Source organism: Pseudorasbora parva, chromosome 16 (assembly GCF_024679245.1).
Source record: "Pseudorasbora parva isolate DD20220531a chromosome 16, ASM2467924v1, whole genome shotgun sequence".
Lineage (NCBI taxonomy): Eukaryota > Metazoa > Chordata > Actinopteri > Cypriniformes > Gobionidae > Pseudorasbora > Pseudorasbora parva.
This window is the reverse complement of record NC_090187.1, coordinates 14674523-14700914: the sequence shown is the minus strand read 5'-3', so window position 1 is coordinate 14700914 and position 26392 is coordinate 14674523. Positions and strand designations below refer to the sequence as shown.

At 37.9% G+C, this 26392-nt stretch overlaps 1 protein-coding gene and 1 long non-coding RNA gene across 3 annotated transcripts in view; one reads left to right on the top strand and one right to left on the bottom strand.

Annotated features, from left to right (window-relative positions):
- Positions 1-864: 864 nt before the first annotated feature.
- LOC137043704 (uncharacterized) lies at positions 865-2501 on the bottom strand. Its single transcript, XR_010898559.1, has 3 exons — positions 1745-2501; positions 1573-1637; positions 865-1028 (listed from the first exon to the last, which is right to left on the bottom strand). It is a non-coding gene; the product is annotated as an uncharacterized lncRNA (long non-coding RNA).
- A 914-nt stretch (positions 2502-3415) lies between these two features.
- Positions 3416-26392, top strand: part of si:ch211-220f16.2 (putative leucine-rich repeat-containing protein DDB_G0290503) — a 55428-nt gene continuing 32451 nt past the window's right edge. Inside the window, exons 1-9 of one of the 2 annotated variants that reach the window (XM_067419763.1) lie at positions 3416-3605; positions 4006-4170; positions 4490-4639; positions 13090-13372; positions 13923-14038; positions 14124-14250; positions 16237-16304; positions 16610-16760; positions 24644-24750. In XM_067419763.1, the coding sequence (XP_067275864.1) occupies positions 4126-4170; positions 4490-4639; positions 13090-13372; positions 13923-14038; positions 14124-14250; positions 16237-16304; positions 16610-16760; positions 24644-24750 (1047 nt within the window). In that variant the 5' untranslated portion in view covers positions 3416-3605; positions 4006-4125. Of the gene's footprint in view, positions 3606-4005; positions 4171-4489; positions 4640-13089; positions 13373-13922; positions 14039-14123; positions 14251-16236; positions 16329-16609; positions 16761-24643; positions 24751-26392 lie in introns of both variants that reach the window. The other variant, XM_067419762.1, reaches the window with a different exon arrangement.

Sequence of the window (26392 nt, the reverse complement as noted above, 5' to 3'; positions counted from 1 at the left end):
GAGCCAGCAACATCTGTCCCAAAGGGATTACTAGTAGAGTATACGGGGATGGTGTAGAGCCCTGTCCTGTCAACTAAAGCGATTGTGGATGATTTATTTGGGGTATAAAGATAGAACCCTGTCTTTTGCTGCCCTGCCTCCCAACTTCTCAGCCTGTTCTGAAAATTCTGGCTGTCCTATATCAACCAAGGAAGCCATTTTTAGGTTGTTTGAGTGTTCAGTATCGGCCAGGAAGGTACATTTTATTAAACCCCTGTATACTTGCACTTCCCAGTATTTCAGCCCTGTCCTCACTTCCTCTTATCACCTCTTTGTCTTCTCCTGCGCTGTCTGCTCATCTCAGGCTAATTGTTTGCCGGCTCAGCCCTAGACTGTCAATCCCATTTGCTCCACCTACACTGTAAAAAAATTCCCCGTTAATTTACAGTAGATTGCAGGCAGCTACGTGACCTGTAGAATGCTGTAATTTTACAGTGGACCTACTGTAATCTGAAACAACAGTTAAATACTGTAAAAAATATTACAGTACTGTGCTGTAGAAAATATAGTCTGTACAGTATAATACTGTCAGGTGTTTCCCTCCCGTTATAATGTTATTTTAGTGTTCCTGCTGTAATTTTCATAAATAGTTTAATACTATAACATTTATTAAAGTACTATCAAATGTGATATTTATATTGCAACACTACAAGAAACTGATGATGTATAATTTACATTTTAAAACAAAAAACACTGAAAATTGCTGGCAAACAAATGGCTCAGACAAAAGATAACTTTAAAACATGCTTTTATTAAAGCTAATAACATAAAATCCATTCACTGAATGACAATATTTCTGCTTCACCAGTGAGACTGGGCTGAACAGAACATAATGCTGTGACTTTGCCCCACTCCATGAGTTTTTTAAGACGGTGACTAAAGATTCACAGTTGTTGCCTTTTTCATGCACATGCGTCCCTGTCTGCTTGGACACCACCTTTGCCTGGCTGGCTTTTGTTCCTCTCTTGGGGTTCACACAAATAGAGCATCTACAATATAATTACACAGAAATATAATATATTAGTGAGGTAAGTAAATATTAATTGCACTTTAGACATAAACACACTGCATTCAAATATAGGCCTTAATATTCTAGGTTGTTGACATTATGACAGTATTTGCATCAAATTTAGTTTACGTTTGATCTGAGGCATTAAGAGACCTGAGTATCTTAGAGTAATGTAGACAGCACTTTATAACTTTGTCAGCAGTATTAAAGGGATAGTTCACCCCAAAATTAAAATGTTGTTATGATTTACTCATCCTCATGTTGTTCCAAACCTGTATGAGTTATTTTCTTCTGTTCAACAGAAAAGAAGATTTTTTTAAAGAATGATGGTAACCAGACAGTTGACAGACCCAAATGACTATCATAGTAGAAACAAAAAATACAATAGGAGTCAATAGCTACTGTCAACTGTCTGGTTACCAACATTCTTTAAAATATTCTTTGAATACAGAAAAAGAACAACTAGAGAGTATGTTTTATTCTGTTTTATTGTTTTATACTCCATGCTTGCCTGTGACACTTACCTAGCAGTATCAGTGGACGCAGGGAGGGTCAGGGTGTGCTCAGCATCTGCTGCAGTGGCAGATATCTGTAGAACAGAAAAATGGTGGCCTATGTAGTGAAATGAAAATGTGTATACAGTCACAATAGGCATGAAGTAAATACTAAACAAGTGGAATACTAAGCAAAACTCACATCAGCACGGAGTATCATTGCCTCTATGTGTGACACTTGATGGCTGAAAACATAGAAAAATGTATTATGCACTCGGGGATACCACACTTTGCATTCAGCAAAAAACTATGACATTGCTGCGGGTCTTACCACATATGTTGCACATTAGCATTTTTATACTACAATCCACAGACCTACACAACAAAATAATCTTACCATTTTAACACAGACAATCTTTAATCTCTCAACGAATGGTAGGACTATGTAAAACAGAGGCAGCCAGCAGTGACTGCTAGTCTCATTGCTTTAGTGAGTAATTTAGTAATTTGCTTTAGTAATTTTTTCACATTTAAAACAAAAAAACAATACCTGATGTAGATTCGATAATAAATCAAGTCAGTTACAAAAGAACACTTTTTTTTCAGTTTGCATTTACCTTGATAAATTGGTGAAGTGAAAAGCCACATGCTGGTGATGCACCGTCGTCTGCTCTGTGCTGGCAGGGTCACAATCGGAGCAAAAATTCTTCCTTAATTTAATCCTCTTCTCATTCTTCTTTTCTCACAATAAAATATTAAAGTAATGTAATGTTAAACCTTAAATGTTATGGTAATCCTTTTTGGTTGCACGCCTGTTGATGAGATGTGATGCTTCCTGATTTTCCTATGAGTTGTGAGCAGACTCAAGCATGTGACTATAATATAAAAAATACTGTATTATCCCGTAAAACTGAACAGTAGCTTGCCGTTATTCATTTGCTCGTCAAATTCTGCCTCATTTACAGTATTCAGCTGTTTTAATGAAGAACGGTAAATTACTGTACAAAATGTCCCGTATTTTTACAGTAATTTTTTACAGTGTAGAACAACCGAGCAAAACCGTGCTCCATGCAGCCCCTTTGACCTGTCAGCTCCTCTGTTGCTCCTTGCCCCTTCGGCTCCATGGCCAGCTTCGGGAAGAGCCTTTCATTTGCTTTCCTACACTAGTCAGGAGTTTGTACTACTGCTGTAGCTATATTGTAATGCCGCGTAGCTTATTTTGCACATAACTTCATCCCCCTTTCTGTCGAAATATTCCCACACAGTAGGCTTCTTCTTTCCCTTTGCTTCATTTTGTGAAATATGTCTTTGTCCGCACATGTGATTGTATGTGTCTATGCACCCCGTGTAGGCCTACAATAAATACATAAATATGGAAATAAATGTATAAATAATTATTAATATTTTTTTTGCTTTTATTATTTATGTATTTATTTATTTATTTTTGCTTTTTTACATTTCCTTGTATATATATATTTTTGTTTGTGTTTATTTATTTTAAATATTGGCAGCTTTGACATTCCATACTCTCAATAATTGTAAAAAGTGAAAATTAGCAATGTTTTCTGTAAGCTATACTCAATAAAATGGATGCTTTACCCTTAATTTAATCAAAGAACGTTTTTACACACAATCTAATTTAGGCTATTTTTTTTATTAAACCAGTTTAGTTGGATTATGTCAAAATAATTAATATGTTTAACAATGTTCGTTTTTATATTTATTAATTTACTGAAGTTTAAATAATTCAAACACTGGTGTCAGTAAAGTCATTGTCAATCGAGTGAAGCTAGTGATCTCAGCTGGCGTCTCGGCGACTAGGCACAATGTACAGTAGGTGGCAGTAATGCTCCAAAGCAGTGAGCGCGCATTAAACAAGAAGAAGAATATTGCGCATTAGCAAGAGATGAGTGTAATATAACACATTAACCTGATAGAATATAAAGTTGCTGTGTCGCGGCTTTTAAATACAACACTCAATGTTAAACATGTGCGAGTGAACATATTGTCATGCACTGTGTTCGACATGTGACGCGATATGATTCCATGTTATTGGGAGGCAGGTAAGACTGTGTAAAGATTGTGTAAACTGGCATTTCATTTCATTTTCAAACATTCCTAGTTGCCGCAAGTCACGGTTTCAGTTCTAAGCGATTAGTATCAGATTTCTGCCACCATATAATTGGAATGAAGTTGTGCGAATTGTTCCGTTGTTATTGTTTTTTCTTTATCTTTTTTTTCCTGTCGTTTGATTGTGATGATGGTTAGCATTGTTTGTTTAGATATTCATTTATAATTTTTCTCTTCCTGAACACAGAAAGCTCCAATTAGATGGCATAGATAATGCACCTGTACAAGTATTATAATTAAATAAATGCATACAAATTATTTATTTATGTTTTTATTTGCACATTATTAACATAAACATTTATATATTTAAAATATTATTTTATTTTAATACAGGGCTGTGGAAGTCCAGGACTGGATTTGAAGTACCACTATGATGACTGTGAAATGAGTTGTGTGTCGATTTGCTTTACTTTATTTAAAACCTTCTGTCCTGGGCCACAAGTTGTGTAAACAATGCTGAAGTGGTTTTCGGCAGATGAGCCTGGCTCATCTCATGGAGTGAGTATTAAACATTCTTTAGTTCAAATATCTCATAATGCATTCTTTTTTTTTTCTTTTTTTTTTTTATGTATTTAATATCTCCTCCAGGGTACTTAGCCTTAAAGGTTAGGTGTGGGAATGTGTCATGTCAACGTATTTATTTGGTGAGATGCCGTGTAATAATCAAGTCATCCTGTTATCGCAAGATAATCCCCTTCGGGGTAATACAAGCCCCCGAACACACTCTGATCATCCTGGTTGATGATAACCTTGTTGAGTGTATATTATCCATTACATATATGTTCATCAACATTAATAGATCCTTTGCTTGCCTCAGGCTCCTGGCTCCCCATCGGTGGACACAGGCGACATACGATTTTCTGAGATCACTGAGCAGCTGATGCAAATGCAGGAACTTGTGGCTCATTTAAAAGAGTTGATCAGGGAGAAGGATGCAGCACTCGGCAATAAAGATGGACAAGTCAAGGTAACTTTCAATTGTGAAAAATATGTTCAATGTTTCAGTGGCGTGATGCCCATTGTTTTTATTTAGTTTATTAAAAAATGCATTAAGCAACTGTTCAAACATTCAATTACTTGATTACATCTCTTTTATAATGAACATGTTTTTAAGAAAGGCTCAGTCTTGCTCGTTTTGCAGAGCAGGATATATGAAAAAGCATCTTTGAGAGGAAATATAGTTAAACTTGGCTTAGTTCCACATTTTTGTGTAATTTCTATTGCTTTCCGTGTTCTTGGAATTTTAATCTTTAACTTGTATAACACTTTCTCAATTTATAACCAACAAAAAAAAAGCTTAATTTGCACAATGCGAATTAGCCACAAGGAGCACAAAAGAGAAGAAGGAAAAATAAACGGACAGAGCCTTCCGTCAGCATCTCCATTATTTTCAATGTCGTCTGCACGGCTTGTGCAGTTATCCCAAAAGTCTGTCATCTGGATGCTGACAATATTGCTCATTGTACTTTGTTCAGGGAGCGGGTGTCACGTGACATGATATGGCAACCACATAAATTAAATATAAACCAACATACCATAACTGCAGTTTCACTCAATACCCTAGTGTGCATGGTGTACTGTTAAAAGCTGCATGCAACTGTATGTTATGTAAAATATATAAGAACATATACATGGTCAAAGAATAACTGCACTTATCAGATGCTCACTGTAATCATGCGCAGCCATTTCCAATATTTTTAGACCCCTATTACATACGACAACAAAAATAATGTAACATTTATTGTTAGGCATTGTTATTTTTACACTAAAATAACATATTTTCTTAGCAATAGATGCTATTTACACTGTGCAAATAGTGATATTCTATTTACCCCATTTTAAAGTAGTTCTTTGCAATATGTGTAAATAGTAATTAGATGCTATTTATACTTTATTTTGACAGATGCATACTATTTGCAGCTCGGTATTGTTGTAAATTAACAGGATGCAATAATAACATAAATATTTATTAAAATTATTAAATTGATGCCGCCTTAATGAGCCAATAAGATTAGATTAGATCTTTATTGTCATTGTACATTTATACAACGAAATTATGTTGGAACAATCTAATTTGCAGCATAAAAACAATTAATACAAAAATATACATTCAGTCCATAATATAATAAATACATTAAAAACACAAGTTATTGCAGAAAGATCATGTGTGTCCCGAGCCCATTAGCCAATTTTTAAGACACATTTTTACCCACGGGGATCATTCATTAATGCACATGGTCCAATAGCCTAATGTCCAATATAGTCCGTTATTGCACATAGCCCCGGTATGACAGCATTATCCGCATATGTATATATGTGAATGTTGTATGCATGTAATCCCTCCCTTCACCTACCGCTATCCCTACCCAATAAATACTTTTATTTTGTTCAAATTTATTTTAAAGTTCATTTTGTTAGGCATTTTATTTCCACTTTTAGAACATTTTTATTGAAAGTAAATGCCTTTCCGATGTGATGGGAAAAGGGAGAAGGGCGAGCTCGACGAAGGGCAGGTTCGAAACCGGGTCGACCACGTCAAAACTAAGGCCGATGAGCCTTACGTTCTACTGACTACACCACTGAAGACAGTGATACACAAGCGTCTTTTTTAATCTTGTGTGGCCCAACCATTGTTAGGTGGAGCTAGTGTAAATAGCACTTGCCAACAAGGCATGCTATTTGCACTTGGTATAAATAGATACTCCGTTGTTTTTATTATTATTAGTATTTTCATTATTATTTTAATTGATTAATAATAAGTGTTACATCCATACTTGAAAATGAAATTTAATGCAAAAAACTGAATAAATGAGTCAAGTACTCACTCAGTACCATTTAAAGGGCTCATGAAATAGATTTTCAGATCTTTATATTATGTTTCTGGAGGTTAGCTTATGAAGTTAGCAAAATATTTGGCACCAAAAAAATAAAAATGTCCCTCTCTGTCAAAAACACTTGACACCTATTTCAGAAACGCACGTAAGAGCATTGGCGAACTTCACCGCACCATATTCACGCAGTATGTGTAACGTGTAACATGTTTTGATACTTGAGATATCAGTGTGGCTTTTTCTCACACTTGCTTCAGTCTATTTTCTATATATAGTTCTAAAATGTCTCTGGTTACTAAATGCAACTTCGGTTACCTGAGATGAGGGAACGAAACATTGAATCAGAAGCTGACACTATGGGGAAATTCCTTTTTTTATTAGACAATACTGAATCCTGATTGAATCAGCTCCGCAGGTTTGATTCTCAATACCGGTTCACAGTGAATGAATGCATAAGGGTGCATTTGGGAACGAAGCAAGCACCAGTTATGCATTATTTTCACATTTTGATAGATGATGATTTCTTTAGATTTATAATGAGACTCATTTGTAAACTTGTTTTCTGCCAAAATAAAAGCTCACTGGTTTATCTCTTGCATGTATAGAAATTAGGACACAACTAATTGTGAATGTTTCATTTATTTTTCAGGGCATTTGTTTTACAATATATGGTTATTACTGTCATAGAAATAATATTATAACTATATATTATTTTTATTATGAGTAGTAGTAGTATTATGTAATCTGTAGTGTAATGTAGACTGAGACACTATATCACAACTAAAAACATAGATATATATATATTTATATATATATATATATATATATATATATATATATATATATATATATATAGCACATACAGTGAGGAAAATAAGTATTTGAACACACTGCTATTTTGCAAGTTCTCCCTCTTAGAAATCATGAAGGGGTCTGAAATTGTCATCGTAGGTCCATGTCCACTGTGAGAGACATAATCTGAAAAAAAAAATATCCAGAAATCACAATGTATTCAATCAATCAATAAACTTTATTTATATAGTGCTTTTACAATCACGATTGTGTCACAGCAGCTTCACAGTGTCAAACAGGACAATATTGCAACAAAATTAGATTTGGCTGTACAGTCGTTCTGGAGAAAACAGTGATGTTATCAGCTTATTTTAATTTATCATATAGCGACAATGTTGGCAGATTAGTATTGTAGTTTATAGTTCATCATTTTAGTGTCCCCAACTGAGCAAGCCAAGCCAAAGGCGACAGTGGCAAGGAACCAAAACTCCATCAGGGCATGATGGAGAAAAATAAACCTTGGGAGAAACCAGACTCAGTCGGGGTGCCAGTTCTCCTCTGGCCTATTAACACACTGTGTATGATTATTATTCTGGCAACCTTACAGGTCAGAAATCATATTAGATCGGAATATTCAAAATTTCAGGGTATCACGCAAGAGATTTATTTAGGATGGTGCGTCGATTACACAAGAGTATGAATACTTGAAAGATTGGAGTTATTGCGCCATACAATGTATGATTTTTTAACTATTTATTTGTATGATACAGCTGCAAATAAGTATTTGAACATCTGTCTATCAGCTAGAATTCTGACCCTCAAAGACCTGTTAGTCTGCCTTTAAAATGTCCACCTCCATTCCATTTATTATCTTAAAATAAATGCACCTGTTTGAGGTCGTTAGCTGCATAAAGACACCTGTCCACCCCATACAATCAGCAAGAACCCAACTACTAACATGGCCAAGACCAAAGAGCTGTCCAAAGACACTAGAGACAAAATTGTACACCTCCACAATAGAGTGCGAATCGGGCCGCATTTTTTCTGTCCGAGTCCGGCCCGCGTCCGACAGAGCAGTAACCGAAACCGACCCAAGCCCGACAGTTAAAATCTATTTTTTTCCCTCATATACTAATGACACATGTAGCTACGTGTGTTTGTGTGGAAATAAAAGCCCGCTTTTATTAAGAAACTGTAGGAAGGCATTCTGAAATGTTTACAGACGAGCGCATCAGCACGCGCATGGGGCATCAAACGTTACACAGAGCCCAATAAAATAGCTAACTGAAATTAAATGAACAAATGTCTACTAAAAATGGCCCAAGCTAACAGAACAAAACATTAACGTAACACAATTAAAATGCTTATTGAAATGAAAGTCACTGCCAAGGAAAGGTCCTGCCAGCAGCGCTTAAGTTGCGCTCGTTGCTGCTGCTGCTGCGGATGCCGCGGGCAATATGCACACACTTGTTGCACTTGTTGTCACAGCGACACAAACAATTTTCCGCACACAGGAAGATGGATGTTAGGGTAATATTTTACATTTATTTCAATCACAAACAGGCCCATTGGCTACTTACATAATAAACCGTTTTAATTTAAAAGGTTCAATGCCTTATCGAGCTGATGTGACCGAGCCCGACCTGAACCCGAACGTCATTTTTAAATATCTGTCCGAACCCGGCTCGGGTTGGGTATCCATCCTCTACTCCACAAGGCTGGAAAGGGCTACGGGGATATTGCCAAGCAGCTTGGTGAAAAAAGGTCCACTGTTGGAGCAATAATTAGAAAATGGAAGAAGCTAAACATGACTGTACATCTCCCTCAGACTGGGGCTCCATGCAAGATGGACCCCATGCCCCTACCTCGTGGGGTCTCAGTGATCCTAAGAAAGGTGAGAAATCAGCCCAGAACTACATGGGAGGAGCTGGTCAATGACCTGAAAAGAGCTGGGACCACCGTTTCCAAGGTTACTGTTGGTAATACACTAAGACGTCATGGTTTGAAATCATGCATGGCACGGAAGGTTCCCCTGCTTAAACCAGCGCATGTCCAGGCCCGTCTATGACCATTTGGATGATCCAGAGAAGTCATGGGAGAAAGTCATGTGGTCAGATGAGACCAAAATATAACTTTATGGTCATAATTCGACTAAACGTGTTTGGAGGAAGAAGAATGATGTGTACCAAGAACACCATCCCTACTGTGACGCATGGGGGTGGTAACATCATGCTTTGGGGGTGTTTTTCTGCACGTGGGACAGGGCGACTGCACTGTATTAAGGAGAGGATGACCGGGGCCATGTATTTCGAGAGTTTGGGGAACAACCTCAGTTAGAGCATTGAAGATGGGTCGAGGCTGGGTCTTCCAATATGACAATGACCCGAAGCACAGCCAAGATAACCAAGGATTGGCTCTGTAAGAAGCATATCAAGGTTCTGGCGTGGCCTAGCCAGTCTCCAGACCTAAACCCAATAGAGAATCTTTGGAGGGAGCTCAAACTCTGTGTTTCTCCGCGAAAGGCCAGAAACCAGACTGATCTAGAGAAGATCTGTGTGGAGGAGTGGGCCAAAATCCCTCCTGCAGTGTGCAAACCTGGTGAAAAACTACAGGAAATATGACCTCTGTAATTGCAAACAAAGGCTACTGTACCAAATATTAACATTGATTTTTTTCAGGTGTTCAAATACTTATTTGCAGATGTATCATACAAATAAATAGTAAAAAACATACATTGTGAGGGATTAGGATTATGTCTCTCACAGTGGTCATGCACCTACGATGACAATTTCAGACCCCTCCATGATTTCTAAGTGGGAGAACTTGCAAAATAGCAGTGTGTTCAAATACTTATTTTCCTCACTGTACATATAGGACATTTAGTCAAAGATTTATCTATTTTTTAACAAACAAAACAAAAAAACAGTCAATTTTTTTTATGACTTTTACAGTCATAAAAAAAAAAAGTTTAGGCCTATATCATATATTTGTCATCTTAATTTATATTTACTAATATCAAAATGTACAGTCTTACAGACTATGATGAACTCTTTATGTAGCCTACATTAACAAGGATTTGGAACGGTTATGATACATTATAATGGAGGATTGCTGTGGCACTTCATTCAAGTAAAAATGTATAAATGAAGCATGGACATATGAGGTTTCCAACCGATAGCAACATTTTGTAAATATAAATAGGAGTAGTCTATCTTTAATTTATATAGTGAAGAGTGCAGTATTACAGTTTACCTGAAAACAATTTTTTCACCTGCCTGAAAAGCATGTCTTTGTTCGATTGTATTTATTTGTGGCTATTGCTTGTATTTGATTATTTGTTCTTATATTATTACTGACTGTTTACTTTTATTCAATAATTTCTTTAATTTTCTTCAACCTCCTATATGTGTAAATATCAAGGACATTATTGATTTTCCATTACATGACCCCTTTAAATAAAAAAATAAAAAAATCGTTCCAAATTTAATTATCACACATTACAAATTAATAAAAAAATTATTTCACTATTAATTCACATGCTATTATCACTCTGCAGTCACTGCTATATCCAGATAGTAATGTTTAAATAAGAACGAGGAGTTTTGCAGGAAGGAGTTTTCATTCCCATTTCTTACTTTTTAATTTTTTATTTAGTGTTAGTCAGGATTCATGTCTGTATTTAATGGGCACATGTTAGGACTGCAGCAGTATGTGTGTTAGCAGGAGTCTGATATGACTAATCTATAATCTGATATTACTATAATCTTATTATAATGTGTAGTTTCCTCAATGATCAGTGTCTGTTTGTATGTTTTGTGCACACATAAGTAAATTAAATAGTCAGAACCTCTACACATTTAAGTCTCTGGTGCTCACATTTATCTGATTCAATTTGTTAAAGGAGTCATATAATAGTACATGCACTTTTACAAGCTGATTGTATGGAAATGTGTGTTGGCAGTGCCTGTACACAACCATCCTATAATGATAAAAATCCAAGTGGCATTTTTTTTAATCCCCTTATATGTTTTCCTGTGTCTCAAATCGAGCCGTTCGACCATGTGATTGTCACACAGTCGGACATCCCTCCCAAGATTGTTGATTGACAAGCGTTTCATATCAAATCCGCCCTGAGCGAGCTCAAGCTGTCGTCGTCATAGTCCGCCATTGTATAAGTAGAAACGCTGGAGCAGAATGGCGTCTAATCGATTGTAGTGTTCTGTTATTGGGTGTAATGCAGTCATTCTGATGTTCCTAAATCCGAACCGCTGAAGACGCAGTGGCTGAGTTTTGTTTTTGTCTATGCTTTTGCAAACCGCAAAGCATTTCTCACCATGTATGACGTTTTCAATATAATACATAATCCCACGTTTATAATGAACAACGTGTTATGGTTATTGTGTTATTACGAACTGTAAACGCTGGTTTTAAATTTAATGTGGACGTGGCACCACTAAGATTAATTATGTAGATGGTTTATAACGCTGTCTGTTACTGTAAAAAAAATCGTCTTGTAACAGTTATTACACTGCATAAATAATGTTACACATCACTGACAAACCGACATTACACCGACAAAATAAGTTTTTATTGGCATTAGCTGTAACATCAATCTGTCAATGAACAAACGTAAACACATAGCATTCGCTCTAATATTACCCTGCCTGCCAGTACATAAAGATAGCTCAAAGTGACATTACGTTAACCAACCATTCAGAATCGTCCCGTCCTGTCCAGAATCCCCGAATTTCGTTGGAGCTGTCATCTTGTCCCAGTCCGACTCCGGTTCATATTGATACAGTTGCACAGCACAGATCTCCTCAGAAACCATAACTGTGCGTTCACACCGCCGGCGGCGAGAGCGGCAAGCTGGCCGGAAGTCATTCATTTTCAATGGGAGCCCGGCGGCGAGCTCCGGCGAGAGCGGCGCGGCGCGTCTTGGACGATTTGGGCGTCGAGGAGAGTTGAAATCAGCTCAACTTTATGGTAATGAGCTATGACGCGGTTCGGCGGCAACAGGCGGCAACCAGTCAGAATGTAGAAGTGCTCCGCTTGAGAGAAATCCAGAGAACGCAGGCCTGTAAACTTTGGTTCCGACCACATTAGTTCCCAAGCAATTTGTAGGAGAGGTTGATCATTGCTGTGCGGGGTTCCCTATCATTTATGACAAGATCATTCATAGTGATGTGTAATTTGTTAAGAAGTCACGCAACACTATATTATAGGCGCTAGAACGCTCGTTGTTCAGCGGGTGTGCAATTAATTCTTACTTTCACATTTAAACGATTTCATGAAGTTAATTTATACCCTACTTGTGGTTAGTATATCCATCAACATGCTTGTTTGATTTGCGGCCTCTTTAAATACAGTTTAAAAAAAGAAAAATCATTCGATCTACGTCAGAGCGGCAGCACGTCCACGGAGCTTTCTACAGCGTCGTTGTCAGGGCGGCAAGAGCGAATTTTGACGCTCTCGCCGGCGGCGGTGTGAACGCACGGTAAGAGACTCGTGTAGCCATTCTTTCGCCTCTACTGTTGTCAATGGCAACACTTCTCGTGCCACCCCACAGAACAGAGGGGCGGGGTCATTCATCATTTAAAGCTGTATACACTGAAATGGCTTGGTTAAAACAGAGCTGTTTTTGACCAGGTAAAATGAGTGTTTTCTTACAATACTAATGAGAATTTTTAATTGAAGTATATTACAAAGTTTTCATTTAGACACTAAAGAACCATATTAACTTGTATAAAATGGCATTATATGACCCCTTTAATTTATGTTTTTTTTTTTGTAGGAGTTGACAGAACAAATGCAGCACTTGCGGAGCGAGAGGGAAAACTTTCAGTCAAAGCTGGAGGCAGAGCGTCACATTACTCGGGCTCGGCTCAGAGATCTAATGGAGAAACACGACGCTGAGCTCCTCAGGGCTGCTGGTAAACATGAAGCTGAGTTGTCAGAGAAGGAGCAGGCCTTACGCAGACAGCTTGAGACTCTTCAGCGCTCTATATCACTACCTGCAGATGCCTCAGCAAACCAATCCACCTGCATCACATCTCAGAGAGTCACAGAGCTGCAAGGTAGTCAACTATGCCACATACTTATAGAATGCCATCTGCAGTTTGACCTTTGCTTCTCAGATGACTTCAGTGTGAGGTTAAACCCCTGTCCTATCAGTGACTTGGCATTGTTCATAGTAGGGAGTCTGTGATATTGACAAAACAAACTGATATTTTCTGATATTTTTGTTTATATTAATGATAATTTGTGTGTTTTTGTGCTGGTATCTTGGCCTGTTGAAGGCAGCTGACGCCCAAATATTTTCATACTCTGTTCTTTGGTCAGTTATCATCGTGACAGAAATGAACTTTTCCTTTATGAGGCATTTTTTACCTTATACCATTTCCAGGGTATTTTTGTTTTTAATGTTTAACCTTTTATTAGGGCATTTGTTTCTACTCTTATTAGATGAATAAGATAAACACACTAAAACATGCACTACTAATTTTATTTTGTGGGCCATTTTTAGGATTGTTGTGTCCTGTCGCTGCATTAATGAAACTCTCTGTGCCTTTTCTTCTCAGTAGCTTTGTTTTTATATTTCTTTCTGTTCTCTTCTGTCCAATTCAGCCCAAGTTAAACTGAAAGATTCCGAGGTCAGCAAAGCAGAGACAAAGTTCTTAAAGATGAAAGCATGGTCCAAGTCTCGGATCAGGCAGCTCGAGCAGGAGCTCAAAAAAGTTCAGGTCAGAGTATATTGCATTTTTCATCAGATTTGCACATAAATGTTCAGCTAAATTTAATTAACTTTTTTTCTGTTTTTGACTTCAGTCTGGAGTATGTCTTAATATGTCCCCTGACATCATGTCCCTACATGGTCGCATTACTGAATTGCAAGAGGAGAGAGAGGAAATGCTCAGCAAACTGGAGCTGTATGAAGATATGAAAGCAAAAAATGGTATAAATAAGCGGAGCCAGTATTTGAGTGTTTGAGTGGGGGTTAGTATTATAGACCAACAATTAAAATATCAGGTATATTATAATTATATGCACTATTTTTTTAATTATTGGGATATATTATATATTTTGTAAAACTAAATTGAATTGAAATTGTATTTAAATTGGGTCAGTTATGTAGTAGAAATGTGAAATTATTTTAAAAGTTGGTGCCTTCTATAATAATAATAATAATAATAACTTTATTTTATATAGCGCTTTTAAAAGTAAATTCTCAGAGCACTTCACATTTGTAAAATCAAGACAGATAAAACAGGGATGGTAAACACAATATAAAAAAACAAAAAAAACACAAGACATAGCAAACTCATAAAATACATCTCTTAACCAACCACAGGAAATCCCCTTTCACCCAAATGCTTCCTTAAAATAATACGTTTTGAGTAACGATTTAAACATATTCAAGGATGGTGCATTTCTAATGTTGGCAGGCAGATAATTCCATAATTTAGGGGCATTGAGAAAAGTCAGAAAATGTATTTTTGGCTCGTGTGGATGAAAGACAACAAGTCCCAGAATGCACTTGCACCGCCTCCACTGTCATTTTCATTTTTATAGTAATAAAATTTAGTTCAGATAGAGATAGAGAAAAACTGAACATTGAGTAATAATACAGCATGAGCCGAATGAGATTGGCAGCACAAACTCAGCAGGAGTCTCAGCTAATCGCGAGAGCAAACAGCTGACAGACAAGATGATCATGGAAGATTTGGTTTAAAAGCACAATGCGCCTATTTAAGTGAGTTTGTCATTGTACTGTTTTGTTGTTGTCTTTCTCATTAAGAATAACAGGCTAATGAACACACAGTTCAAACACCCCGCACCAGAATTGGTGCAAATTCTAAACCGAAACTAGAATTAGGGCGACCGCACGGGCATTCATTCATGGCCGCATTGTCATTCACAGTGCGTGTCGAGTCTGGCGCAATTTTTTTGTTAATGCCTATGGAAGCTTAACTTTCATAGGAATTAATTGAAAACACTCGCTTTGTTCCGCACCGCTTCGTTATTAATGCCCGAGCGGCCATGCTCATTTTACATTCCGTGAGCGAGATCCCACCCCTATGGGCGGGTTTAAAACATGCAGAACTAGCTCCTACTACTGGGTGTTGCCTCTGGCGAAAAAGCCTCCGGTCTGCTTTCTGAAAGAGATTTCTGTATTTTTCGTCTGTAAAAAAAACCTTCAATCAAAAAGTTATATGAGGTTTTTTTTACAGGTGAAAAATACAGAAATCTCTTGTCTCAAGAACAAGAGGGAGAAAAGCACGGTCATTCAAATATACTACCGTGTTTCTACTGCTACAAAGCTTAATGATATGTACATTTTTTCTGTTAAATAAAGGTCCAAGAGAATTAACAAATTCACATATTCTCAACTTTTCTAGAAACGTGGCTATCTATGATTGAAGGGACATGTAGATGGGAGTGGAAAGTTCTGTACTGACAACGTGCAAAAAAAAACACAGCCGTAGCCAGATAATTTCCATAACGACCAACGCAATCTACTCAGAGCAGCGCCAATTAGCATCTAATGGCGCAAATACCAGTAATTGACGAGCGCAAACCTTAGTAAATATCTTTGCATGATTAATTTAAATACTCGCCAAAAGTGAGTTTGCGCCGGTGTAAGCTGTTCGCAAATCTTGCCCTTAATATTTAGTCTTTCATCACTGTTTGTTTCATTCTTCAGAAAAAATACTAACAATTTTATCCAGGAAAGTTTCTGAAATTTGCTTAGTTTGACATTGAATTTCCCAAAATTGAAAGAGCTTTTTGGCACATTTGTTTGTAGAAGTTTTAATTCCATAAAAAGTAATGTAATGCATCAAGCATTTAATCACTTCAGAGGTTTTGAGATTGTGGGTACTTGTGTCCATCCCTAATTTGTATGTTGCTTTATGGTAAGATTTTGTTGGTAAATTGACAGATGAACTTCAGAAGCAGCTTATGGAATATAAGGAACAGCAGAGGAAGATGCAGGCCGACCTGGAGCAGGTGACCAAGAGAGCAGCATCACAGGCAATGATTCATTTATTTAGCTTTTATGACTTTATGATAAAAGTAAAGATTAAATCACTGTTACAGCCATATGTGGCCTTTTACTTTTTATTTATACTACAGTAAACAACATTATCGGTTTACTAGAGTCTCGCCTTAGAAAGGCGTTTTCAGTTTTATTTAGCATTTGTCACTAGTGTTCAACTGGCACTTTTAAAAGGTAACAATAGTATTTAACTAGCCTCACTAATCATGAAGTGGGTTGAATTGTGTATACAGTATGTGTATATGTCTGAAAACAGGTGAGCGAGACCTGCAGCATGGATGATGTGCAAGTGATGGAGTGGCAAGACATGGTTACCATGGTGACGGAGGCAGAGATGGTTCGAGATCAGGGTCACGAGAAAAATGTCATGTCCTTCAGAATAAGCCACATCGAGGAGGAGAGAGAGGGTGAGGACGCAAATGCTATACATTAACAAGTGTTTCAAAAAGAATCGTAGATTCTACCTAAAAGTAGCGATACCGATAACGATACCATTTCAATGATACTGTGTCCTAACCAGACATGCTGCGACATGCAATAAAATATAACGGAAAGACAAGAACATTCTAACTGTCAACTCATTGTGAACAGACAATCAATTCTAAGACAGATAGTTTTAGTAACTCGGTATGCATTTTTAATAATGTTAAAATGCTGTAGTGTTCATGAATATGATTCTTTAGTTTGTGCGCTCTTCTGATTGGCTGTGATAATTTTTTATTTTATTGACTTTATCTCATCTCATAGTCGTGTCACATCTACTGTGGACAGACAAATAATTTGTTGCTGGAATCTTATCACTTCGTGTCTGGTTAGGATATGGTGTTAGACAAAGCAGAAAGCATGATCAACTTGTGACGTAATAGCAAGTATGTGTTTGATTTTTTTATTAGCTAATATTAACATCAGAGTACTTTTTAAGTAGTAGACTAAGACTGAAATAGGATTGTCAAATATTCTCCAATCACTTTTTTTACAGCAACATTTTTTTATGGGTTAGCTAACTTTATTTATTTATATAGTTTTGTTATAAAAAAAATGTATATAGACAAAAACTTTTTTAATGTGTACAGTTCTTTATTTTGTGTTTTAAGTGAGCCATACTTTGTGCACTTCAGCGGCTAGGATGGCTCTCTTATCTGTTCAGTGCAGAGACAGGGCCCTTTGTTCATACACCCGGTGCAATGCGACGCAAGTGTTTTAGTTTCGGCCCAACGCAGTTATCATTTTCATGTCCAGTGCCATGTTATTTCAAATAGAAAATGCACACGCGCCCATTTGTTTGCCCATGGGCGTGCTGGTCTGAAAATGAGGTGTGTTCAGGGACATTGTTGGCGCGTTGCTATTTTGAGGCAACTGAAAAAGACTGCGCCATTGACCAACAAAAACCTTCTCTAAAGTCAATATTGCTATATATTTAGTGTTATATAAAAGGTGTGTTAGTAATATGCACCTATAGGCGGGGTCACAATGTGCATACTTGTTGCACACAAACATTTTTAAATATTAAATATTCCCCTCTGGAGAAGCGCTCAGTCTTTCCACTTGCAAATTCTGCCATGTAAATAGCGAATCTGCCATGGTGCAAGCACAACTGGCTTTTAAAGGGAATGGATTGAGACTCCGTTACGCCCAACACACCCATGACTCATTAAGAGACTAGGTACAGCCCTTTTGGACCATTTTTTTCCATCATTTAACTAGCAAAAGTGGATTTGGCTTCAGACCACGCGCTCAGATCGTTAAAATATGGCCCAAAAAGTGAAAACCCACCATGTGTCCAATTTCGTACAGTTTTTGTAAGAAACACAAGCATATTAACATGTTATATGTGACTGTATTTACGCGTCTTTGAAACAAGTCTTGCTTGTATGGTGAGACAACCACACGTTTAAAAGATGCAGTTCTATATTGTGGTTTATTATTTTGCTATTGCAAACATAACTTTGAGTTTTAAATGAACGTTTTAGTGGGGCAAATCTTCCTAAACTCAACCGTAATTCATAGGATTTCACTACTTGACACCTGGTTGCGTTTGCTCTGGTTGTCTGTTTTGTTACCACACTTTACCTTGGATCCGTGAAATTTGCTTCCTGTTTGTTTATTCATTGGCTCTGTTGTCCTTACTTGCTATGAATTGTGAAAATGGATAAACCCTTTAGGAAAAATGTCTGATGCTGTGTTCGAAATTGCCCCCATACCCTCATGCCCTCATGAACTATTTCCTACATTACTCCATTAATATAGTCCACTTGAAGGAGTGAATGAAAACAAGTGAGTAAATTCGGAAGGGCTACTGCTTTTGCATAGTTTGTGCTTGCTGTTTAATAATCATTTAAACTCTCCCATGGAAACTATAGCATGTTTAAACATTGATTTAAGCAATTTTTAATAATCAATTACAAAGGAATTTATACCTCTATGGTTGATATGATATGATTGGACCAGCTCGGTTTGGAAAATGGATGGATGGATGATTCAGCTGCGGGTGGCGTCTCCTGGCAAGACACGGAAGGTCATTCAGTGCGCGACTCTCACAGTGCTTTATGGGTATTCTCTAGCTGTTGAGCGTACATGAGTTGTACACTCGTTATTGTGATACATTGTGGGATTGAATGAGTCCACTCAATATTGTCCACTATGGTTACGGACACCACTATAAATGGCTGTCCCCTCAAATAGTGCCCTCTTTAAGGATATAGGGGGCGATTTCAGACACAGCCTGGGTTTCTTACATCTGTTTTGCACTGGAAGTGTAGCAGAATGCAGAGCGAAAGCAGCGTGCGCCCATTGTCCTTTCACACTGGCAGCATTTCTAGCGCACAACTGAACTTGAGCTGATGCTGTAGTCCTCCAATCACCATCAGCCTGTCATGTTCTTTTGTAACAGTGTTCCCCCCTATTACATACTCATGCCTTATAACTGTTAAACTATATTGTTCTATATAAATATATTATATAAACTGTGTAGTTTTATATGATACATTTGTTTTAACAAGATATGTTTTTTAGGATATAATGTAAATAGTTTAAACATGCTTTTATTCACAAACTGTTTAAAGTCATATTCGGACTGTGCGAAACACAATACACCTAATTTATATACCTTTATGTTAAAATTATAATTTTGAACACGAATAATACACTGGCGCTTTAACTGCACGTGAGATGAGCAGCAAAAATAGATTCTGCACGGCACTGCTGCTTCTGCTCTACTCCTGCTGCACTCACCTAGTGTGAAATGAGCCTTACTGACATGGTGGATTGCTTCATGAGTTTTAAAATGTTTTTATTTTTATTACAACATTTGTTTTGTAACACTTCTCTCCCACCTATTGGCCCTGAGACCCTCCTCCTCCCCATCTCCGCCTCTGTTCCTGCTCTGCATGATGGGTGCAGCCACTGAGAACAGTTTCCCATCAGTTTTGTGCATGCAGGTTTCATCGCCTCCATTGTTTGCCCCTGTCTGTGCTGCCAGTAGTTTTCTGCAACATTTAGTCTTCTAAGGAAACTCTGGCAGTACAGACGAGGCTGGCTCATGGGGTCCTGTCCTTCATCTGTCACTTTGTCTTTCTTTTTTTTTTTTGTCTTCTTCCAATTACCTGACTTTGCACAAGTCTGTGCTGTAAAATGGACCTTTAGCAACTGTTTACCAAGAATTATTACCTTTATGAATTGTAGTGTAAAGTTCAGGCTTGCACCCATTTAATTTCTGTAATAATTTACTCACCTTCATGTCATTCGGAACCAGTATAACTTTCTTTATGTGGACCACAAAAGAAGATATTTTGGAGAATACCTTAGGCCTCACTCTGATGTATTAGTAGGGTCTTAAACATTTTTGAGAACACTTTGAGAAAATAAGAAAATCAAAAAGTTTGTAACAACATGGAGGTGATTAAATGGTTGTAGTTTTTTTTTTCTTTTCTCTAGACAAGGAAATTCAGTGGGGTCCAGTGTTGTTAATATTTATTTGTTGTGGCCTCTTGTGGTCTGTTGGTTAAACCTGGTGCTCACTGATCTTTTCCCCTAACTGAATCGGACTCCCCAAAATCTTTATAATGTTGAATTTTGGAAATATTTAGGGGAAAATTGCAACTTGACGCTGCCATTTAAATAAATCATTAGATGTTATCAAACAGCATTTTGCAAGATGTTACAGCCGCATTCAGTGGGATGCGTTTCTGTAGTCAGACTAGACCAAAATACAGTATTTTGGAAAAAAAGCACCAGAAATGGGTTAGGTGTATACAGAAAAGCCTGACGTGGTCATACTCAATTCTAGTCAGAATATGATTCTGATACTGCTCCTTTGGGCTGTGATTATGGGGCGTGTTTCAACCGAACCAGGAAAGACATCAGTTGGATAGACCTACAACCAATCAGTGCAATGGAGCCACGCACAACGGCAGTTGTCAAATGTCAACAGAACTCAACTGCACTGTGTTGCCAAGTCTGCGGTTTTCCCGAGGGTTGTTTTCCATGTCCGCGGGTTGAAGAGACCTCAATTGTGTGATCTATAGACCCAGGAATGCAAATTTTAGAACAAAATAATACGTTTTATTGTTTGATGTTGTCAAAATGATCCCATTAACAGTTAACAGGGCTCTACAAAACAACTAATGATGGTGTATTATGCATGCCGAGCCAGTAGTTGGTGATGTCTCTTTGTAAAGAAACACTACCTGCCTAGAGTACGTAATGATGTACCGATGTATCGGCCAACAATCAGTATTATTTGATAAAAGCTATTATTTTCACTGTTAGCCATTAACCAATTGTTTTAAAATAGCAGATAATCAGGATTATATATCAGGAATATATATGATGATCAGGGATATATCCTGTCAATCAAAAAATGTGCTGAAAAATGTGTCACATTGCAACTCATATTGCGTGAGAAGAAAATCTCTCATGTTGAACTTAGGGCAAGTTAATGCAACAATGAGTTTAGAGTTAATAAGAGATTAAAAAAAAATAGCTACATAAAAGCAGGTTCCAATTGACTCTTTGAATCGCACATATTTCAAGCCAGGGTAGCTGGGGCTGAGGCTTTTCCCTGCACCAAGCTTCAGCCACGCCCTCCGTCAAGCGTTAACGCCAACGCTTGATGCAGCGTCACAGACAGCAGTAACAAAGCACAAAGCTCTTTTCTGTTATTGGATGCTACAAATCATTATTTGTAGCATCCACACATGGCCTTGGCATTAGCGCTTGTTCGTAGCTGGAGCGTCTTGCTGATGTGACCATCATAGTGACAACAGCTAATCACACGTCTGCTCTAGGGTTGCTTGAACACAATTGGCTAGCGTCTGCTCTAGGGTATTTGCATAGGGCGATCTGTTTGGATGACGCCTGCGTTGGCGCTTGAAAAGTTGAGAAATCTTTTAACTTCTGCCTCTTGCATTAAGAGTGATGCGACGTGATAGAACCATAGACTGTAAAAAAATATGGACATAGTGTCTGTGACGTCACCCATAGGATTCCAATAAGCCGTTCTGAAGCTTAAAGTAGGGGCGAGCTGGGCGTTGCCATCTTGCCAGCAAGTCATCGCGTCACTCCCGGATAACAGAAAATGAGGCGGCAAAGAGGCGGAATGTGGGTGGAGCTTAGGTGACGCAACGACTATAGATGCCGGATAAATGGCATCAAAAAAATCACACCCTTAATTATGCAGAACTTGAAGGCTTTATATAACGTAAACGAATGAGTTATAAAAAAAAAAATCACCCCCCTCACAGTTGTCATGAAGGGCAAAATTAGCCTTATAGGCCAAAACCAATTTGTACCAGGCTATAAACAGGTTTTTTTCTGCTGTAAAGTTGGGAATTTTAACATGTGGCTCAATGAGATTCTGCTCCCTTCTGGAGCCTGTCCCTAGTGGCCAGTCGATGAATTGCAGTTTACATTACTTCCGTATTGGCTTCAAGAGAGATCGCGGGAGGTTGCCACTTGGATAGAACCCAAAATTAATTTTCAAGCACCAAAGCAGGCCTCATCCAATCAGATCACCTATGCAAATGCCCTACCGCAGACGCTAGCCAAATGCATTCATGCAACACCTCATAATGTGATTGGCTGTTTTCACTGTGATGGTTGCTCCAGCACCAAGCTTCAGACACGCCCTCCGTCAAATGCCTACGCCCCGTGTGAATGCACTGTGAATGTCCTGACACATGCACAAGGTACAGAAAGATGTGCGCCAGTATCATGCACACAGACAGCGCGCTTAATTCAAATTCTCTTGTGAGAAAACGAGAGGCGTGTGAGATCCGCATCAGCGTCGGGTCTTAAATTGACAGCAGCAACTAATTCTGTATGTCATTAAATGTTAATAAAAGAACAAAGGGTAACAGAAAATTATTCACTGCTCTCAACTAAACAACTTTTGTAGCTTTTTTGTAGGATTAATTATATTTAATTCATAATTTATGACTGAGATACTATGGAATCCCGTTTCCACATCTAAATAAAAAGATAAAAAGAGTAATTGCAATTTTATCTCAGAATTCTGACTTTTTTTCCTCACAATTGCGAGTTATAAAGTCAGAATTGTGACTTTATATCACGCAATTACAGCTATATATCTCAGAATTCTGCCTTTTTATCAAAGAATTCTTACTTTATAACTCGCAATTGTGAGAAAATAATTCAGAATTCTGGCTTCATATCAAGCAATTGCGAGTTCATATCTCAGAATTCTTACTTTATAACTCGCAAATTGTGAGAAAAGTATGAATTGTGACTATATCACGCAATTGCTCCTTTATATCTCACAATACTGTCTTTTTAATCACAGAATTCTATCTTTATAGAATTGCAATCTTTATCTTTATGCAATTGTGGAAAAAAGTCAAAATTCTGACTTTTTTTCTCACAATTGCAAGTTATAAAGATAGAATTCTGTGATTAAAAAGTCAGAATAGTGACTTATTTTCTTACAATTGAAAGTTGTAAAGATATAATTCTGTGATTAAAAAGTCCGAATTCTGAGATATAAAGTTGCAATTGCGTGATGTGAGAAAAAGTCTGAATTTCTTTTATAATATGCGAGTTATAAAGTCAAAATTCTGAGATATGAACTCACAATTGCTTGATATGAAGCCAGAATTCTGAATTATTTTCTCACAATTGCGAGTTATAAAGTAAGAATTCTTTGATAAAAAGGCAGAATTCTGAGATATATAGTTGTAATTGCGTGATATAAAGTCACAATTCTGACTGAAAAATAAAGTCAGAATTCTATCTTTATAACTTGCAATTGTGAGGAAAACAAGTCAGAATTGTGAGTTTATATCACGCAGCTGCGAGTTTATATCTCAGAATTCTGACTTTATAACTCGCAATTGAGAGAAAAAGTTGCAATTACTCTTTTTATTTTATTATTTAGTGGCTTCCGTAAGATTATGAACTTTGTTCAAATATATTTTGTCAGTGTTAGAATGACTAAACACTATAGCCTCGTGGGCAGGCTTTAGACATCTATAGCTCAACTGCGCCTCCTGCGGCTTGCGTTTGATTCCCGACTCGAGGTCCTTTACCGTTCCACTCTTATCGACCCCATGCTTTTCCTTATACTCTACTATCCAATAAATACATAAAAAGGACAAAAGTAGACCAAAAATAAACAGCAAAAAAGAAAGGAAAAAAAAACATTCTAAATTTGTCAACTCAGTGAGTGGACAACATGTGAGGAAAGAGGTGGAGGAGAAGAGCTAATTAGCTGGTAATGTGATTGGTCTGAGTTCCTGAGTGTGTTATGCTGACAACTCACTGCTTATGGTTGTAGTTTTGTATGTGAAGAAAAGTTATCAATTGGTAAAGAGATGGTGGGAGGGGGGCATAGAAGAGAACTGAATGTTTCGAAGAGTTTGCATGTCTGAAGTGCATCTTTTTGTGGAAATATGAAGTTTTAGCAATTTGAACATTGACAGAAAAGATGCAAGCAAAGACTGATATATACTCTAGTCAGTTGATTCTTTTGATTTGCGCCATTTTCTCTCTGTTGCCTTGAGTTCGGTCTGGTGTTCACAGCCTGGAGGAGAGAGGACCCATATTGTCTAGAACAGGATGTTAAACTGGAGTAAAGTCATGCCTATTTTGCAAAGTGTGCACCTTCCCGCTGCTTTCCATCCCTTGACCACTCTCTGACCTGCACTAGAATTACCTGGCTGTCTCTCCTCATCCCTCATTTTGTACTCTGCCCTCCATATATTTGATCCATTCACTTTGTCTTGTGGCACAAAACTGATTGAGGATGACTGGTTGTTTCCTGGCTGCTCCGATCCAGCATTAGCCAATCGGCAACAGGAAGTGGAGGAGGAGTTGGCCCAGGCCCATGGACTCATCCCACAGAAAAGCAGGAAGCCCAAATATTTCACGCCACGCAGCCTACAGGTATGAACCAAAGTAATGAAATAAGTTGGATACAGACGAGTGACAAATTAAAGGAAAAAGTGTCTTAAGCCCCGTTTCCACCAAAATTACCCGGAACTATTTGTACCAGGAACTTTTTTACAGGAACTTTTCTCCCCCCCAGACCTGCAGCTGTCTGCGTTTCGACCGCGATAAAGTTCCGAGAAGATTAGGCAAATTAGTCCGGTGATGTAGGACTGCGCGCGACTGTTCCTCCAAATCAGTGAAGGACAGTAATCATTTGTGTGTGTACCGATTGAAAGATTTAGTGATCTGTTTACATGAGACGTTATCTAAACCGATCTGGTGTTTACATGTGATGACTTTCAATCGCAATCATTTTGTCACATGCAGTTTGTCTGCCGCACCAAAAATGTCAACGCTGTTTTCTCCAGCAGCTGGAGTGTGTTGACTGTAGCCATAGCAACTCTTAACGGCCACCAGGACTAATACAGTATTATTTATAGCTATTTGTTGTAAAGTGTAATAATCATCTCAGAAAAAAAAATCTTCTGTCAGGCGCAGTTAAAGTAAAAACTGCCTGGGGCAATATACGCTGTGTCATTACTCCAACATTATCTTCATAACTTACGAAATAAAAAGTTTACCCCTCAGAAAAATTAACTATCCTATCTTGTCAACATGAGCGCGGCGCGCGCCGTCACGTCATGTAAGGACACACACTTAAAAGTAATCGGTCAGGTCGTTTACATGGTGAAAAAAAATTAATAACGAGTATGGAAGAGATTCAAGCTTTGCTGCTTTTGCTGGTTATGTATAGGTTTACTAAAGAGGTAATTAACAACGACAGAAAAGAGCACTAATATGCAGATTCAGCAGCATGCAGCTGCAGCATATTCAGAAAGCTTGTAAAGCTAGATTTAAAATGACAATGTATATTATTATCAGCTATTACGGACATTGAACGTGAGATGGCTGAGACGACCGCGCGCCACCAGACAGAGAGCAAAGACTGATATTTACTGAACGCAGAACGAACCTCGCAAAAGACTTTTAAAAATGCCGGTTGAACTGCGTGAGCTCAACCAATCAGCATGTTCAGCGCCCAAGTCCCGCCCTCGAAAGTTCCTGAACTTTGAAAAAGTACTACCTCGCGAGCAGGGCCGTTTGGAGGGGGAAATATTTACCCGGAACTTCAATTTTACCCTGGTTCCTGCGGTCTAAACACACGAAGTACCACCCAAAGTTCCTAGTTCCTGGGTAAAGTTCCTGTGGTGGAAACGGGGCTTTAGTCAGGTGTTAGGCCAACACGTGCCACCAAATGTGCTTTGATATTGATTTTAAAAGTATCTGGATCCCTCCTACTTGAGGGATTGAACACCATTCTTCCAAAAGATTTGAACACGTGTTTTGATGATAGCATGGTGAGTGCTTTCTAACATGCCAGTCCAAAATCTCCCATAGGTGTTGTGTTGAGATTCTGGTGACTTCAAAGGCATAACATGCCTTGCATCATTTTCATACTCCTCAAGTCATTCAGTGAATGCTCATGTCCTGAAGTAGGGCTTTTTCATCCTGCATGAGATCCATCAGGATAAAAATGCTTCATCATTGGATAAAGCTGAGGACAACTTTACAACTGTATTGATTTACAGTGATCCGT